The following is a 17,727-nucleotide window of genomic DNA, read 5'->3' on the forward strand; positions in this document are numbered from 1 at the left end:
TCAGGGACTGATGTCTCTTTTCAAACAGGAGATCCATGACTCTAATGGAGGAAGGAGAGATATTAGATCAATGAGTGTGTGCATGGTGTGTATCTGCTTCTCATTTCAACCTCAAAACCGCAATTGGACAGAGGTCATGACCATGGGTAAAAAAGGGTAAAGTTCAGATGTTGCTGAACAGGCAAAGAGTCTGTCTCCATGGATGAAATAGGTGCTCAGTTACTACAAGGAAAGATTATTTTAAAAATCTCATTAGAATAGGGAAACATCACCGTCCACCTTTCTCTGCAGCAAACTGGACTCACACATATCCTCCCTCTTGTTATGTATCCTTCTGAGTCTTTAAATGAGGTTTCATCTGCAGCGCAATCTTCATGCAATACTAAATGTTTGAATTTTAATTGGTGGCTTAATTTGTTGGAATACTCAGACTCAGAATGATTTTACCTCTGGTGCAGTCTGCCTCAAGAATCCACCAAGTATTGAATTTAGTCAAAATATATACTTCAATCATATTTTGTAGAATTTTGTTTCTGTTAAAAGATGCAACATTACAGTTATGTAGATATTAGCTTATTGCAGATATATTAGTGATCAAAAACCTGCAGTGCAGAAGTAACGCATCGTTTTTTATTTAGAAACAGTGTCACCTTTACATAGTTTTCCCACCACAGAGCACTGAAAAGTTGATTTTTCAACTGTAAAATATCATGCTGAAGATACATGTTGTTCATAATTCTTTCAAAACAAGCAAACAAACAGAAATCTGCATCAAGATTGATTGTTGAGATTGATTGTGTTCTTGGATACCAAAATATATATCGGCTGAGATATTGTTAAACTTGCAAATGCTTATCAAATAGCAGTGTCAAAAATCACAACTACAATGGTGTGTAATCTATATTTACTATTTTATTCCCCCTTTTTCTTTCTTTCTTTCTTTCTTGGAAAATGTAGATACCTATTTAATGATTTTCTGGTTTTTAGAATAGCCATAGTAGCATAGCATCTATCTATCTGGGGAAAAAAAATGACATAACATGATCAGTATCCCCTCTTCTTTATCATCACCAACACAGCATAGACTGGTATCAAGCATCAAGCATCAAGCATATGAGTACGGTGGAGTGACTTCATATGAGGTCACTGTACATGTCAATAAAATGAACTAAAAGCACAGTTGATCCAATCCTCAGAGTCTTTTAAAGTGTCCCATAAGCATATTTTCTAACTTAGCTTTTCTCTAGCTTTGCTGTCACTCAGCAGTCACTTCGTAAGAGCAGGTACCAGCTGGTCCAGACGGTGGAGGTCTCATGTTGGATCTCCACAGCTGTGTTTTCTTTGTCCTCCATTCTCAACTCTGTCAGTCAGTCAGTCAGTGACGGCGAGGTCTTGGTCTCCTGTGTGGCGCCATCACAGCATCCAGTCTCTCTAATTCCACCTAACAGGTCCTGCTTTGACTGACAGCTCACTCTGCCACACGGCTTCCTCCTGTCGTGCCTGGAGAGGACAGTGTTAGGCACAGCAGCCACATTCTACTGCTCTCATGGTTTGAAAGTAGCTGACAGATTGAGGGTTACTGGGTTATCGTTCTTTACATGTCAAGTGCCTTTAAAGAATCAGTCATGTAACGCTGAGGGATTATTTTTTAAACATCTGTTTGGAATTTTTCAGTAATTAATTTATGTCTGATATTAGTCATTTTCAATATGGAGAGAGCTTTGAGGACATCATAACCCTTTTGCGAAAACTGAAAATAAAACCACTTCACCGGCCTCAAGGTGATTTCCTCCACCGCTTCGACTCACTTTGACCATGACAAATCTCCCTAAGTGATAGTAATGATTGTAATTGAACAGGCACAGTTCCTTCCCACAGTGCTCTATCTATCACCTTGGATGCAATCTGCTGCTTCCACCCGTGTGCGTATGTGTTTGTGTGTGTGCATGTGTCTATCTGTCTGCGTCTCTGCGACAGACAGCGCGTCCCTGTTCGCTCCCTTCTGGCAGCTGGCAGATGTGCCGGTAGTCGTGAGTGACGGTGTGAGTGTGTGGGAGTGTTAGTGTGTTTGTGGGATTATGAAAAGCTCCCAGCATGCTCTGCAGCGTGGGTCCACTGTGAAGCCATGGCAAGGAAGCGGTGTGGTAGTGGTGGTGGTGGTGGAGCCTGGGGCGGTCATCACAGCAGCCCTCAAACAACACTATGCCTCATGGGGGAGAAGAGGTTTTAACCACTGTGGGAGGCTGAGCATGAAAGGTGGGGGGACTGGGGATGGATGGGGGAGGAGAGGAAGGGATAAAAAAAAAAAAACAAAAAACAAAAAACAGAGAGGGGCAAGAGAGGAAGCCAGGACCCAGTGTGGGTGTTAGCTGAAGGGAGAACTGGACTGAATGGATGTGTGTGAGAGAGAGAAGCTTCAACAGAGAGGACTGTGGATGGTCAGGACTGAGGGGAAATCTGTCAAAGGAGTGAGTGAGTGAGTGAGTGTGTGTAGATGTGTGTGTCAATGTGGGCGTGCACAGTTTATGTGTGTGTGCTGGAGGTGATGGCTCTGTAATGAAAACAGCAGGCAACCAGCGGTCGAGGGTCCCTCTTGGTGGCTGACTGATGTCAGTCACCACCACCACCACAATAGCCTCCCTTGGGGGATGGCTGCTCGGTTGAGGATGAATCACTATCATATGTGTGTTCATGTGCGTGTGTGTGTGTGTGTAGTCACTTCACATTTACTGGAATTTACTGGAATTCATCCAGGTGAAGGTGAATCATGTGCATGTGTCTTTGTGTTAATTGCACTTTGGGTTCAAATTATCACATAATGGACGCTCGCCTCCGCTTTGGGAACAAAAAGCTGCTCTCTACAAAGAAAACCATTACATTTCTGGTTGTTCTTTTGGTAGGGTTACGGTTAGGCATGTAGTGGTTATGGCTAAGGTTAGGGTAAGTCAACAGGGAATGAATGTAAGTCAATGTAAAGTCCTGCCAAATCATAAAAAAAGTGTCTCTGGCTGTGTGTGTATGTGTGCGTCGAGAAATTTGCATCTACAAGCACGAGTACATTTGTATGAAAAATGTTTTTGTGTCAGCATGTACGCTCTTGATATCGGCGTGTGATCCTTGTGTGGAATTGCTTTCTAAGAGTGTGTGAGTGCGTCTGCCTATTTGTGTGTGAGAGGGTTAGAGGCCCCGCTTGTCTCAGGGGAGCAGAGTGATATGGTGTCATGCTCCGGAGACCCACAGACAAATTAATTCACTTATTGACACCGCTGACACGTCTCAGTGACTTTGTAAAATGAACAATTGATCAGGCTTCCTCACTCTGTCTCTCGTCCTACCCCGCTCTCTGTCTTTGCCTCTCTCTTGCTCTCTCGCACTCTATTGTCGCGACCTCTTTTTCCCCTTCTTTCCTTCCTTCTCTGCCATTCCGCCGCTTTGACCGCTCACTCCAGCTCCTTCATCTTTAGGTTTTGTCTTTTCCCTTCCTTTTGCTCCCTTTCTTTCCTACTTGTATCAAGCTCTCTCTTTCTTTTGGCTGGCCAATTGACAGGCTGGGCACGTACGGTAATTAATATAATTACGCGCAAGCTGGTCATTAGCAGCAGAGGGGACTGATATAATCAAGATGTCGGTTTGTCTGCATATATGAGTTTCTGTGTGTATATGGATGTGCAGAGATAGCAAACGAGAGTGTGTGCATGCGTGTGTGTGTGTGTGTGTGTGTAATGAGAGAGAGTAGGAGAGGTTGTGAGAGCAGCAGTGAGCGAGCTTCTTTATCTGTGTGTCCATTGATTTAAAGTTGCTGTGCGAAAGCTTCACGAGGCCCAGAGCTGGAGTTCAGTGAGTGTTTGTCCGATGCTTTTCCCTGGGCCTAAGGAGGAGCTACAACTACACAGAGGTCGAATGCTCATAGAAAATCAAAGCAGGCTCCACATCAAGGTTGTTTATTTTCCATTAATCATAATTTGGGCACAAGGCACAATGAATTGCCGCTGCTCTCAGGAGACTCACTGTCAGGGCCTCGGCCTGTTTTTGTTTGGCTCCGGGCCGTCATTCGATACGAGCAGCCACAGAAGAAGGGTCCAGTCAGGGATGGCGATACACTGCCACACACACAGACACACACACACACACACACACACACACACTCACACTTTGTGCCTGTCTGTTTCTGTTTCTTATTCTTTGTACAGAACAGAGCAAGGATCAGTGACTGGGTTTGTAGAGACTATGTTTTATTACTAGGCAAGGTTGTCCTGCCTCCTTTCTATACCCTGCTCAGGTTCACTGGTTCTCTCCTCTATACCTGTCCTTGTTTTGATCCTTCACCTCTACAGGTTAGGAGGGGAAGAAAAAGAAAGAAAAAGGGACAGTATGAGAGCTAGTGGAGAGAAAAGATGTTTGCAGTAAAAGAATTAAAAGAGGTAAGATAAAAAAGAAGCACTCTGTAGACAAAAGAGTTTGTTTTCCATTACTGGAAAATTGCTTTTCCAGTTACATGCATGCAGATAATGAAAATTTTGCATTATTGCTCTCATAAATAATTCCCATTCCTAATACTAAGTCTGGTATCAGTACTTAACAAATAGTAAAACCAGGATGTGAAAAGCAACTTTACATTTACAACTGTGTATGAGAGTTTGAATAAAATGTCTAAGTGCTTGCATGCACAAGTGCTGGTATGAAATCACTGTAGCAGGAAACCTCATGGTAAACCTTGTGGGGAGGAAGGCAGATCTGCAGAGGAGGCAGAGAGCGTACTGAGTGAGCAGAACAGTACATAAAGATTGCGATTCACCATTCTAAATCACAGTGTTTACTTTCTTTTTTATCACAAAAGGGAGCTGCAGCCAGGAAGAATAAAAGAGGAGTAACAACAGGAGAAAGGCATCAATATTGCAGATACCTAGTTTGTCAAGAGCAGTGAGGGGAAGGAAAACCTGCCAAAAATGTGTGTGGGCGTGTACAGCCATCTAAAAGTGTCTCCTTTTCTTTCCACCTTTCCATCCATCTTCCAGCGCTGAGGGACACTGACTTTTAATAGCCCTTTATTGCTTTATTAGAGTGTGCCGGATTTACGGCCCGGGCCGTGCCTCTGTCTGTCAGCGGCTCTGAGGAGGCCTGCTCTGATCTACGCCGGCCCATGCTGGCTGTCTCGGTTTTAAACAATAAACTTGTAAAGAGGAAACTAGAGACTGGGCCGTGGTCACAGACTTGTTGTGTTAGCGAGCTAATGTTTATTAGCCTGTTAGTGCCTGTGCTCCCCCCCCCCCTCCATAAAACAAGCAACAGCCTACATCTGCCTCTCCCCTCTTCCTCTGCTTTAGTGGAAGATGCTGTTAAAAGACTTTAATGAGACTTCTTGCAATGTGTGACTGATGACAGGTACTTACAACTAAACCAGACTTCTTCTTCTGTGGAAAAGGTGTATGAGGACTAATCTTTGTGGCTAAAACATTAGTCTGCTATTGTGTTTGTGTGTGTAAACCAGCTGTAAATGTGACTGGCTGCTTGCTTTGAAACACACACTGGGACTCTGATCACTCTTGACTTTAGATAGATAGATAGATAGATAGATAAAAAAAAGTGGTATGCTGAAGAGACTGACAGAGACAGAGTAAGAGAGGAGACAAAGAGCAACCTTGGAAAAACAAAAACCGATGAATTTTGTAGCCTCTTGCACATACACACACACACACACACACACACACACACACACACACACTAAGCTCCACAAAACACACATACATCCCGTGGTCACCGGATCCTGAGACGATGGCTTGTGCAACAAGGTGGGATTTGGACTTAAGTGCAGGCCGATCAATTGAGCTGTAATGGTACCTTAGTGCCAAGGCCATTCTCTGAACTCTGCAGTCAATACCAGAGCCAGGTAATGGTCCTGAATTCAGACTTTCACTCACAACTCTCTTTCCTCTCTTTTCCTCCCCATCTGGACATTTCACCAAACAGAGGATCCTCCACTTAATTGCTTGTTGGTTTATTGGAGGAAACAATACTGTCAGGGAGGTGTGGCAGTACGAATGAATAGCAGTGCAATGTTATTATGTCTCCCTTGGATGGTTTCTTACCTTTTCCTATATAAAAACCTACAAGAAATAAATGCTATTAAGTATTATAAATGTACAATTGCTGTGTATAGAAACACACTGTAGTTTTTATTACACAGCCATGGACACTTTCATACAGAATCCATACAAGATCATTCTCAAATATTTGTTCATACTAGTTTTAAAGAACATATTTATGGCATGTAGCAAATACCATAATGCAACCAAGCTACGATATATAAAAGTATGAGTATAATGCCATTGATATCAGCAGAGGTGTTGTGATAAACACGTACATAAAATACTTTAAAACACAGTCATTTATGTACAATTTAAATATATACAGTGTATACAGTATTTCACAACTTATATGTAGTTTTTGAAATAGCCTGATTCCACAGCTGATGTAGAACCTGTGGCCTGTTTTTGTGTGTGTCCATCATGCATCTGACTCACATGCAGTATGTCCAAGATTTCTTCTTCACGGCCTCTGCCTAATGCACACAATCCGAGGAACGTCCTCCCATGCACATTCTGACACAGCTTCACACAGCCTGTGTCACCCACAAATGTGCCTGGTGACGTGTTCATTAGGTAAAGAAGAAAAATTGCTGGGATATGATTAGAACTTTCAGTTGAGGGATGGGGTGGGGTGTGTTACTGACTTTGTCTGTAGCTGACAGAAAGCAGCAGGACAGCAGAAAGCAGAGATACTCATTTACGCAATGACAAACGGAGGAGAGGGGAGAAAAAGAGAGAGAGAGAGATGCACACACATGTACGGGGGCATGGATACTGTAGAGAGCAATAGTAAAAGACATTAGCTGGAACAAACAAGAAGCAGGAAAATAGCAGGCTGATCATGAGGGGAGAGAAAAAATGTAAGGGGCTCTGGCCTGTGAATACATACTGGTGTGTGTTAATTTAAGTTTGTGTGTGTCTGTGTGTGTGTGAGTGTGCATTTGTGTGTGGGCACACACCCGCTCTATCTGCCCAGCGACCCAGAGGAAATAGCGAGGAGCAGCATGCTGTAATGGTTTCGAGTCGGAGGCAGATAAATATATAGAAGCTGAACATTACACACCCTAACTGAATGTTAATACTGTGCATATCGGCAGAAATCTGAAACGCTTCACATAAGATTCCATTGGGCTTTGTGCTTTCACTCGTTTCATTTTCAATATCTTTCCGCCTTAGGGAGATGCACTTTGTTTTACACTGATATGCTTTTTGTCTGCTTGGTCTGTGTCTGGGCACAGAGAATCAGCATACTCAGATATACTGGTGTGATGCTTGTGTGGTCTTCTATCTCACTGCCTTTCTATTTTGTCACACATGCCCACTGGAGAACAACCAAAACCCACGTGAGAATAGCAATACTGACATTTTTGCTCCTCCATCTGGGATCTAAAAATGTATTTAGCTTTATTTCATTTCATATTTCATGTAAATTAAAACCACTTGTTTTCAGTGCAGGAAACTTCTCGTCAGAGTGAGCAAAGGCTCCAAAACAGCCTTTAGTACCTTATGGGACATGAAAAACATGCTCCAAACATGGACTAAAATTATTATTATTTCTTTGATTTTAGAGTTAGTTGGGTGCCATCTGGGTAGATGATCCTCTGAATCTCCTTTATTATAGAGAACATTTTGGAACAAAACACTGCCTCTGAATGAAAAATATGTAAAAGGCACAGACTGAATGACTAATGAATAAGATGTATATAAAAATTTAAACTGCAGCTAGATTTAGTGTTTTTATGTAACTGGTTGTGAAGAAGCATCACCCTCATCACATGACCCAGCTGGCAGTAAGTGACAGTGTTAAATATCAGATATTTTTAAAATCAGAAAAACGCTATTTTCCCTTTGAATCAACCTGCCAATATATCAGTCTAAGGACTGTGTCAGTAATGGAACTAGATGTGTAGTTTGCCTTAAATGAAACACAAGAGGAAGGGCTTTGTGGTCACTGGAATTTAAAAGAGTTGATCCTAATGTGGGCATAAATATACTCAATGAATTTTCATGTTAATTTCATCCTGCTGATTTTCATTTTGTTATTTATTTATCACAACTTTGAAACTTGTGGCCTGTAGGTAGACTATGGTAAAGCTTGGGAGGTCACCGCAATTTTGTTGTCCAATGCCATATAAAGTATCATAGTGTTTCAGGCATTAGTTGGTCAAATTGCCATGACACTGACCAAAATATTAATCTAAAGGGGAAATTTGACCTGTTTATGTGCCAAATTAAAGGTCAAGGGTCACCAACTTTTGAGAATCATAAATTTCCATTAAAAATGTGATGGATATTGAATCAATAGATGCTGAAAAATCTGGATGTGTTGGATGGATCAAGCAGACGACCAACATCTTCATACTTACATCACTGGCGTGGCAAAATCAATCAGTTTGATGATGAGATTATTGACTCAAACAATCTAAAATGGACTTTTACAAATTCATATCTCATTCCTGTTTTTAGCATCAGGTCTGATAAACAGCACTTTAGGAAACACAATTACTCCAATGAGAGATAACATACCCATTTACGAAAGATAAAACAGTGATATTCACTAAAGCCAAGGGATGAACACTGCTACATACTAAACAGGTGACACTGAGAGATTATCAAGTAATAATGTAGTTTCTATTCTTTGCAGGAGCTCAGTTCTATTGAACGGGAACTTCCTGTTCTGTCCCGACAAATGATATAATCTCTGTGACTGACAAACAGCAGAGTGTCAGTAACATCCACATCATGCTGAGAGTGTAACACTGTTTTATTTTTGATGCGTGGCATACATGTTTCCTGATGTGGCAGGCAAGGTCACTGAGACTGTATATACGAGTATAATTTTGCAGATGAGGTGTGTGCATTTGTATGTTGGCGATCGTGTGTGTGTGTGTGTGTGTGTGCTGGCAGATGATGCTGTTTGGATGCAGGGCACACAGATATATTTGTGGCCGAGGTGGGTTTGTCTCATTGCATGTTAATGAGCCACCGTGTCACCCCTGTGTGATTACTGCGAGAAATGACACAAATCAGCCCTTCAACCCTCAGAGATGCACAGAGAGAGAGAGAGGAGGTGGAGAGGGTGATACAGAAGGAGGGATAATTTTAGAAAGAGCTAGACTTGATGTTCTCAGATAATCTTGAGCATGTCTGTGTGCTGTTTGTTAACGTGAGTGTGTGAATGTATGTGTGTCCTTTCTGCTGCCAAAGCCTACGACTCCTCACAGCCGCGATGACCAGCTGAGCCCCACGCACACCTCTGCTGCCTTCAACGCATAATGCCCCCAGGGACACTTGGCCTTTTGGGTGACTTGCATGTTTTGTATAAAAATGTATGAGATTGTGTCCTCCTGAGGAGCAGCACAGATTGTTTTTTTATATAAATATATATATACATTTTTGCGTATTTATTACTCTGTTACAAGGCCACAATCTGTGTCTATGTGTGAGACTCAGTGGAGGTGACAGCATTGCTGTGACTGATGGGACGTTTTGTCCCTGAAGTCCCGACGAGACTGAACTGCATCTGGAGACCACACATACACACACATAGACACACATGCACATGCACTATTGTGCTCTTTTAATGAGTGTATCAGAGAACAAAGCTGATAAAAATGCGTGCCATGGCCCAGCCTTTAAAAAGAGAATAAGAAATGGGCTACTGTGCTGCCATGCAGCATGCCTAATCACTCCTCACACACACGGCACACGCACTTTGCATACTTTCACATACTGCACTGGAATGTAACACACAAATACACTGCACAAAACAAATAAACACACAAAATGCTAATTTAAAATCCACAAATATATAAATACTGTACAGGATGGCACTGACATTGTTTCTGCATTTACATTCCACTTCCTCTACAGAAGCACATATTCAAGAGGCACTCACATATTCAAACACACCCCCTACTTTATACAGTGCATCTGCTAACATTATGTATTATCCAGTATATGTTTAAACTGTTTTTCAATGTAACCACTGGTCCTAATATCATTTATTTTCTTACATTTTCTGCCCTCTCGATATCTCAGCATGCTCCTTGTGATCCCATCTTTGTACTCCTGACCTGTGCCACTCCTTGGTGTTATTTTGAAAGAGAATTTGGCTTTGTTGTCACAAACACTACGCAATTATTCTCTCTCACTTTCATTGCCTTTCTCACTTACGTAGAACTAATGTGCTTGCTCCTGAAGCATCTGTTCTTGATCTCTGACTGATTCATGGTTATTGCTGTTGGTTTGTTTTCCACTAGGGGGCAGTGGCACTACACTGATAGCTCAGAGGAGGTTATCAGGCTTGGTTAGAGCTGACACCTTCCTAGGAAGTTTCTGTGCATATCAGCATATGAGCTGCATATCAATGAGTCATGATGAATAATGAAGGTTCGAGGTGGGCAGAACATTTTGTTATTAATGTGAATCTGTTGTCTTTCATTTAGATTGCAGAGTTAGTCCCTTTGTAAAGAGAGGTGTGTTGACACTCTTACAGCGGGATGGTAATTTACCCTGTGAATATGTGACTGTGTGTGTGTGTGTGAGAGAGTGTAGAAGTGCACATGCATTAGAATCTGTCAATCAGCTGTAATTAGGGAGAGTCTCTCCTGCTGTCCTCTGACACTGTTTGAATTTACCTTGCAAACAGTGCAAATGTACTGTATGTGTGTGTATACGTGCGTGTGTGCATCAACTTGTGTTTATGGCTTGTTTGATCATCTGATTTGCTGCTGGTGAATGTTTTAGTTATGAGGCTACTCTGCAGGTTTTTCTTATGTACACTCATTTTGGAATCAATTTAAGTTTTACTGCGTTGAGTACACTGCTTTAGTGTGTCCATCTGTGTATGTGTTTGTACATGATAGCGTATGAGGAAGTGTGTGTGTGAGTGTTTGGGAGAGAGAGACAGAGGGAGAGCTGTGTGTGATGTCTAGAGTTTGGATCACATTCAGCCTGGGGGTAGGTGAACCTATTGTAAACAATGGATCTGACAGAATGTAGGCCTTCACATCTCTACCCCTGGGCATGTGGTTGTGTGTGCATGCATGCGCGTGTGTAGACATTCATACAAGGCCATTGGAGGCCACTGAGGAACCCCAGGAAAGACTGACCTCTCTGACCGAATGTCTTTGTACCTCTTCTCTCCAGGGGCTTCTTCTGTTGTGAGGTGAGGAAGAGGAGAAGCAGGAGGAAAAGGAAGAAGAAGAAGAGGAGGAGGAGGCGGCGGCGGCGGTGGTGGAGAGTTGAGGTGTGAGTGGATGCAGTCATGGTCTGTACGCTCTGTCCATAGAGGAGCTACTCAGTGGAAGAGAGATCAAAAGAGACAGAGACGACAAACAGGTGAGATAGTGTCCTGCATAATAGCGCATGCTGGCAAGAAACAAAAAATTATGAGGCTGTAACTAATTAATTCCTTAAATAACTCACTTATTGTTTAAGGGCAGAACAGTGAAAATGTCCATCACAAGTTCCCTGAACTGAAGTTGTGAACATCAGCAAACGACTTATTTTGTCCAACCAACAGTTTAAACCCAAAGATATTGGATGTTCATGAATACGAAGCTGAGAAAAATCTGAAAATATTCACATTTTAGAAGCGGGAGCCTGCTTTTTTTCTTGAAAAATACCTTCAATGATTAATCCATTACCACAGTTCTTGTCCATTCATTTTCCAGTCGATTGACTAATGGATTAATCAGCCACTTGTGGAACTAAAATGCTTAGTGGATCAGAAACTAATCAGAAATGAATCAGCAACTATTTTGATGAATGATCGTTTTATTTATTTTTCCAGCAAATAAAACAAACTGTTCACTTATTTCACCTGCCCGAATGTGAGAACTTGCTTTGCCAAATATTATTGTTAACGGAATATATTTTAGTTTTTGACTGTCATTTAAAGACATCACTGTTGAGTCTGGGAAACTGTCATAGGTGTTTTTCACTATTTTTTGACATTTTATAAACATAGTAATTTATTGATTAATTAAGAAAATAATCTGCAGAATAATCAATAATGAAAATAGTGACTAGTTGCAGCCCTCAACCATGGTGACCCTCACATTTCTTTTATTTGAACCTGTCATGACTCATAAAGTCATCTTTTTTGTAATTATCTGCTGCCAGAAGAAAACTGGAAAATTGGAAGAATTAATCCTACATTAGGAAGAGTTAATCCTAATGTAATACTAATAGGCATAAAGGGATGCTATGCTGGTAGTGTAGTGGTCCAGCTGGTGAGTTAGGTTTACCCACTCTGCTTACAATAAGTGTGTCTGTGCTGGAAGAAAATTTTCCTCAGGTTTATTCTGCTCTCCAGCTTGTCGTTTTTTCCTTTGACCTTTGCGGGCTCACCTCTCGCATTGTTTCTGCTTGTTGGAAAAGCAATACTTTTTGTTTGCCGTGCTGCTCTGCCTCCTGTCTCTTTTTTCGGGGAGAGGGTGCGGTGGGGTGGGGGGAGGTATCTAACCTCTTCTCATGGCTTCTTCCTCCTCTTCCTCCCCTTTGCTCTCTCTTTGCCCCTCTCTCTCCTCTGTCCCTCTCTCAGGATGAAACTGTGGGGGAGGTCAGCTTGGCCTTTGCAGGTGGCCTTCCTCGTTGCCTTGGTGATGCTCTGCGTTGACCCGGTGTCCGCTGGCAACCGTAACCATCGGGGACCGACAGGTACACCAGGTCTTGCTCCGAACCCCCCTTCCACCACCGCGAGAGGTTAATTACACTGTCACTGCAGAGGTACAACACATGTTCCCTGAGCCTGTCGCAGACTGAGCCATCCCCGTCCTGGAGGAGGAGGAGGGGGGCTGAGTGGGAACAATTTGCTCTGTCCCTCAGTATGACAGAATGTAATCTAGACGAGACCTCGTTTTGGGCTGGGATGCAAACACACCCCTGTTTGAATGATCGAGCCCCAACAGATACAAATGGCACTTAAGCTGTCAGGAGCTGTCAACACAAATAGATCAGTGTGGGTGTGATCTGATCTATTCAGAGCGGTTGCAGACATTCAGCAGTTCAGACATAGTGCTGTTCTCAAGCGGCCTGTTTCTTTGTGGTTTGGGTTTGCTTTAAAATTGGGTGTATGTCTCATGTAGAAGAGACCATGTAGGCTCATGACTTCTAATCCTTAGGCTCATAATTGCCAAAGTCTACATTAATATGCAGAGCTCTGCCCCCCCGTAACCAAAGCACCACTTCACTTATTCCCTAAGAAATCCACAAGAAAAGAGAAAGCCATTGCCGGTGCCAACTTAATTTAGGCCCACAAGCTAAATCTATTCTCTGTTTTTAATTTCCATAAGTCATAGAGACGCACCTCACCCCCCAACCAAAAAAACGACCAATACAGTCTGATTAATATTTCACTTGGGCTGGCTACAGGGACAGTTGTGCTGAGTCACGAAGGATCTTTGTGCCTTGATTTGTTGGTGACAACCTCCCAAGTCACCTCCTCCTCAAGCTTAATTATCACAATTTCCTTTTTATTATTAATTAATTAATTAATTATCTTTCTCAGTTTCTTTGCTCTCACTGCTGGTGTTTTGCAAGGTGACCTTTATGTGCCACAGAAATGCTACCAGCACCCAGTCCGTGCAGTGAGTGATTGTATTAGTTTCCTTTTTTGACGGAGAGGAGGCAGCCTGCTTACGGCAGGGACGCTACTAATTGCAGGCCCTGTGTATTGTGAAGGTCAGCGTGGGTACCCACCCCCTTCTTATTTCTCTTGCACTGTGAAACAAGATGATTCTCTCCCCAAACTGGCTGGTGCTTTTTATTAGAGGATTTAATTTAATTGGTGGAAGTCTAAAACTTGTTGGCTGTGAATACCTACACGACTCACACACAGCAGTTGAAAGCAGCTGAAAAATAATTGGCTGTATGTTGTGACTGCTAGATTCGTTTTCCTGTGTTTTGTGTTTTCTACTTAAGTGCTGTTTTATTGGCAGGTCACAAAGGCATTTGTTTGATCCATATGCTTGGTGATGTACCGTTTGTTGCCACATGGTGGCTCTAGAGGTCAAAAAATGCTTGTCCAGAAATGTGTTTTTTTAAAACACTCGTTTCATGTACTCAGCATCAATCTCAAAGGCAATCTGTCATTTTATAGAAACAAATGTATAATGGTAATAGGTAGAATGAATGTCAACTAACTTATGCAGACATGGTATGACTGACAGTTGTCGCTTTAAATAATCATGGGAAAAAATAGCATTTTTCTATTTTTATTTTCCAGCAGCACTCTGATGTGTCTGAAAGAATGAGAATGAGCTACTCAATGCATTCCTCACCCACAGTTAGAGTGTCTCAGTAATCTCAGCACATGACCACCTGGCAGGTGTCGTAGTTTATGTCAATTTATGCAGCTTATTTAGTACTGGATTAAAAGCTGTGAATAAAAACAACTGAACTTGAGAAGCCATATGCTTTTACATTTTATTGCCCTTATTACCTGCCATTAACAAGCAAATAGCTGTGCGGTTTTGCATCACTTTTGAGACAGGATAATAGATCATTTATAATAGAAATAAAATCTGCAAATTATTGCAGGATGTAGGAATCTGTTGCCCAGGACAAATCCCTGCAGGTCCAGTCCTCTCTCAGTGGTTAATGCCCTCATAACAGCAGTTAATAGCACCAACAAAATGCATATCCAGGTTTATATATAAACACTGAAACATTCAGCCATCAAAAATGATCAAGTAATATATTCATTGTTCTTATTGCCGTTTTTACTGTTGGCCCTCTCACAAATAGAACAAAGCTTTGTAGAAAATTACCTATTGCAAAACATGCACATTAACTCACCTGTCAGATTTTTTTTTATTGCTGTTAATTTAGTCCCGCGCCATATTTCATAACACTCACAAGGAACAATTCATAAGCAGGTCACACAATAACCTGCATTACAGCAGTTGTCAAATTAATGCAAATAACACAAATAATTATGCACTCCAACCTTATGTGTGGTTTTTTATTGAAACATCATACTGTAGCTCTGCTTCCAAGCATGTTTCTCCTGTATTTTGACAATGAAATTGCACTGAAATTCTCATATGCCCTTTTTCTTTTATTTTTTTTGAATGCTTAAAACTAAATTATCTATCTCCGTTCAGTTACTGGCTTGCAGAACTGAATCCAGTGTGTATGGCAGCTTTCCACAGCATGATTAGAAAACCAAACATTTTTTTTGGCTTCTTGGACACATTGCTAACCCCTTGTTCAACATACTGTTAATCACAAAAGTATATATTACATTCCCAGAAAGAGACGTTTATGAATTCATGGAGTGTTTGTTGGACCCCCTAAGTTCACCTTGGCTCATGTGAGGAAACTGCATACCAAGCTATCGCTACATGGAAAGGGCTACTGTCAAGGCTTATGTCTTATTATTAGCAGTAAAACACATCTTACACAACATCTGTGTGTATATGCAGTATGTGTGAGCATGCATATATATATATATATATATATGTGTGTGTGTGTGTGTGTGTGTGTGTGTAATCTAAAGCTGCTTAGTAGATGTCTACTCAAAAAAAAAAGAAAGAATATAAAAGAAAAAGAAAAAAAACAGCTCTGGCAAGGTCTCAGAAAGCAGGTTTTATTGGGAATAAATTTGTTGCACCTGAGTACTCAACTGTACCCGCAACCTGTTATGATAATTAGCATAAAGGTGAGGGTGATGTGGGCCTGTTAACCACTGATAGTGTCAGGAGGATTGATGAGCTGTGCTGGACCAGGGTGAGGAGGACACTGAGCAAGTGCGGAGAGTGGAGGACAAGAAGGAAGGGCAACGAGTGATCTGAGGGCTTTAAGGGGGCAAATGAGTAAAGAGATGAGGAGGTTTGAGAATTTAAAAAGAAAAACATTTGGAGATTCAGCTGCAAGGTTTACATTGCTTAATGTTAGACATGATTTGGGAAGATGTTTGACATCATTCTCAACTTGTTCCACACATCTGATCGCTCTAATCATGCTGCCTTGAAACTTTGCAGTGTATTCCTACAGGGACGTACAATATGTCCCCTCTACATTGACTTTGCTAGATATCTGGCCTTTCATAGCGGTGGACATGCTTGTCAGATATTGACAGGGAGAAAGACACAGCCTTTTGATAAATTGCACAGTGTTCCTGCTAGCCTGTGACTGTCAGAATACATCAATCGCCTGGCTAACCCATCAGTTCAAGGTAGCTTGGTTTGTTGGCTGCCCAGCTACTATTGCCACCCCCCACCAGTCTACCTCCCTCCTTTTCCCTGCCACGGGAATAGAAGCATTTAGCCATGCTTGAGAAGTCTTTTCATCTCAGCATGTGCTGGGCTCTATTACATTGAGATGGCCATAACAGAATGGTTTAAAGGCAACATTGAGACATTAGATACACTGGTTATTATGTGTATGTAGCTAGAGGGTGACTGCTCAGCACATGAATCTTAAGCGGATGAGAGGTGAGAGGCTACAACTCTCTGAACAGGGGTTGGTGGAGGGAAGACAGAACTGAGAGGGCTCATAGTGGAACTACAGTACTTCAGTCTGCTCTCCAGGCTGCTTCTCTGATGTCTGGTACTTTTCCTGGCTTTGTATTATTTCAATTCAGACTCCGTGGTTCTCTATGGTTTCGATTTAGAGTTGGTTTCGGTCACAGCTTGTGTAGATATTGACCTGACTTTATGCTTTTTGCTCCTTAGAACAATGGGCATTCACAATGACAATTCACCTCTCAAGTCCCATGTAGTTCAGTACAGTAGTTATAGTTGCACTATGTACTGTTTATGAATAGACTTTTCTATGGGAAACACACACATATAATTTCTGCAGCAATGTGAAAACTGACCCAATGTTGAAAAATATCTTATTATATCACACTAAACAAACAGGTTTGCAACAAATACAAGAAATTGCTTTTCAGCTCTTGTTTCTGGGCAACCTGGGTGGGTGGTTTTGAGTTGATTTCTCCTACATTAAATAGATTTTGGCTGTAAACTATATATGGCTCTCTAACCTCTGTTTATTGATTAAATACCTCGGATGCTCAAAGGTATAAATTATAGATAACCCTTCAAAGATGGAAAGATGCTTAGAAACAGGCCCACACTTACAAACTTACAAATATATCAGTACCTAAATTTGTGCACATGTTGACTTATCCACAGGATTTTATTTTACTTTTCAGAAATTACTTGAATATCTTGACCTATACCAGCACATTAATCATCTGTGTAGCATGATAAAACTTTAAACTCTCTCTGCATGGGATAAAATGCGAGCTGTCCATTATTATGAAAAAAAGACAACACAATGAAGGTCAGGATGCCGCTGATATAGAAGAGTAGTGTAACTAGAACTTCTGTTACTGCTTACACTGTGGTTTTACTCTTTACTCACATTTCTGTGACACCACATAGAAATTTTGCCACCTCACCACTGTACTCAGGACAGTTTTTCACTGCCAAGTTGTTTGACTTGATTCAGCAGCTGAGAGCAAAAACCACAAACTGAACAGATTTTCATGTATTCTCAAGGTGTAACATTTGATTTTTCTGTAAACACTGAGGCTAAAGACCAAACTTCGATATATTTTGAGATGTTATGTGAGATATAAGTTTCAGGTTAGCAGTTATGCCAGCACTCACAGCTGGAAAGG

At 41.6% G+C, this 17,727-nt stretch overlaps 1 protein-coding gene across 1 annotated transcript in view; it reads left to right on the forward strand.

The window, feature by feature from the left end:
- The window catches only part of tafa4b (TAFA chemokine like family member 4b), a 37,900-nt gene that overhangs the window by 4,074 nt on the left and 16,099 nt on the right, over window positions 1-17,727 (forward strand). The window contains exons 2-3 of the mRNA XM_018680093.2: window positions 11,238-11,429; window positions 12,637-12,752. Of these exons, the coding sequence (XP_018535609.1) occupies window positions 12,638-12,752 (115 nt within the window). The 5' untranslated portion in view covers window positions 11,238-11,429; window position 12,637. The remainder of the gene's footprint in view (window positions 1-11,237; window positions 11,430-12,636; window positions 12,753-17,727) is intronic.

The sequence above is a fragment of the Lates calcarifer genome, linkage group LG12 (assembly GCF_001640805.2).
Source record: "Lates calcarifer isolate ASB-BC8 linkage group LG12, TLL_Latcal_v3, whole genome shotgun sequence".
NCBI classification, from domain to species: domain Eukaryota; kingdom Metazoa; phylum Chordata; class Actinopteri; family Centropomidae; genus Lates; species Lates calcarifer.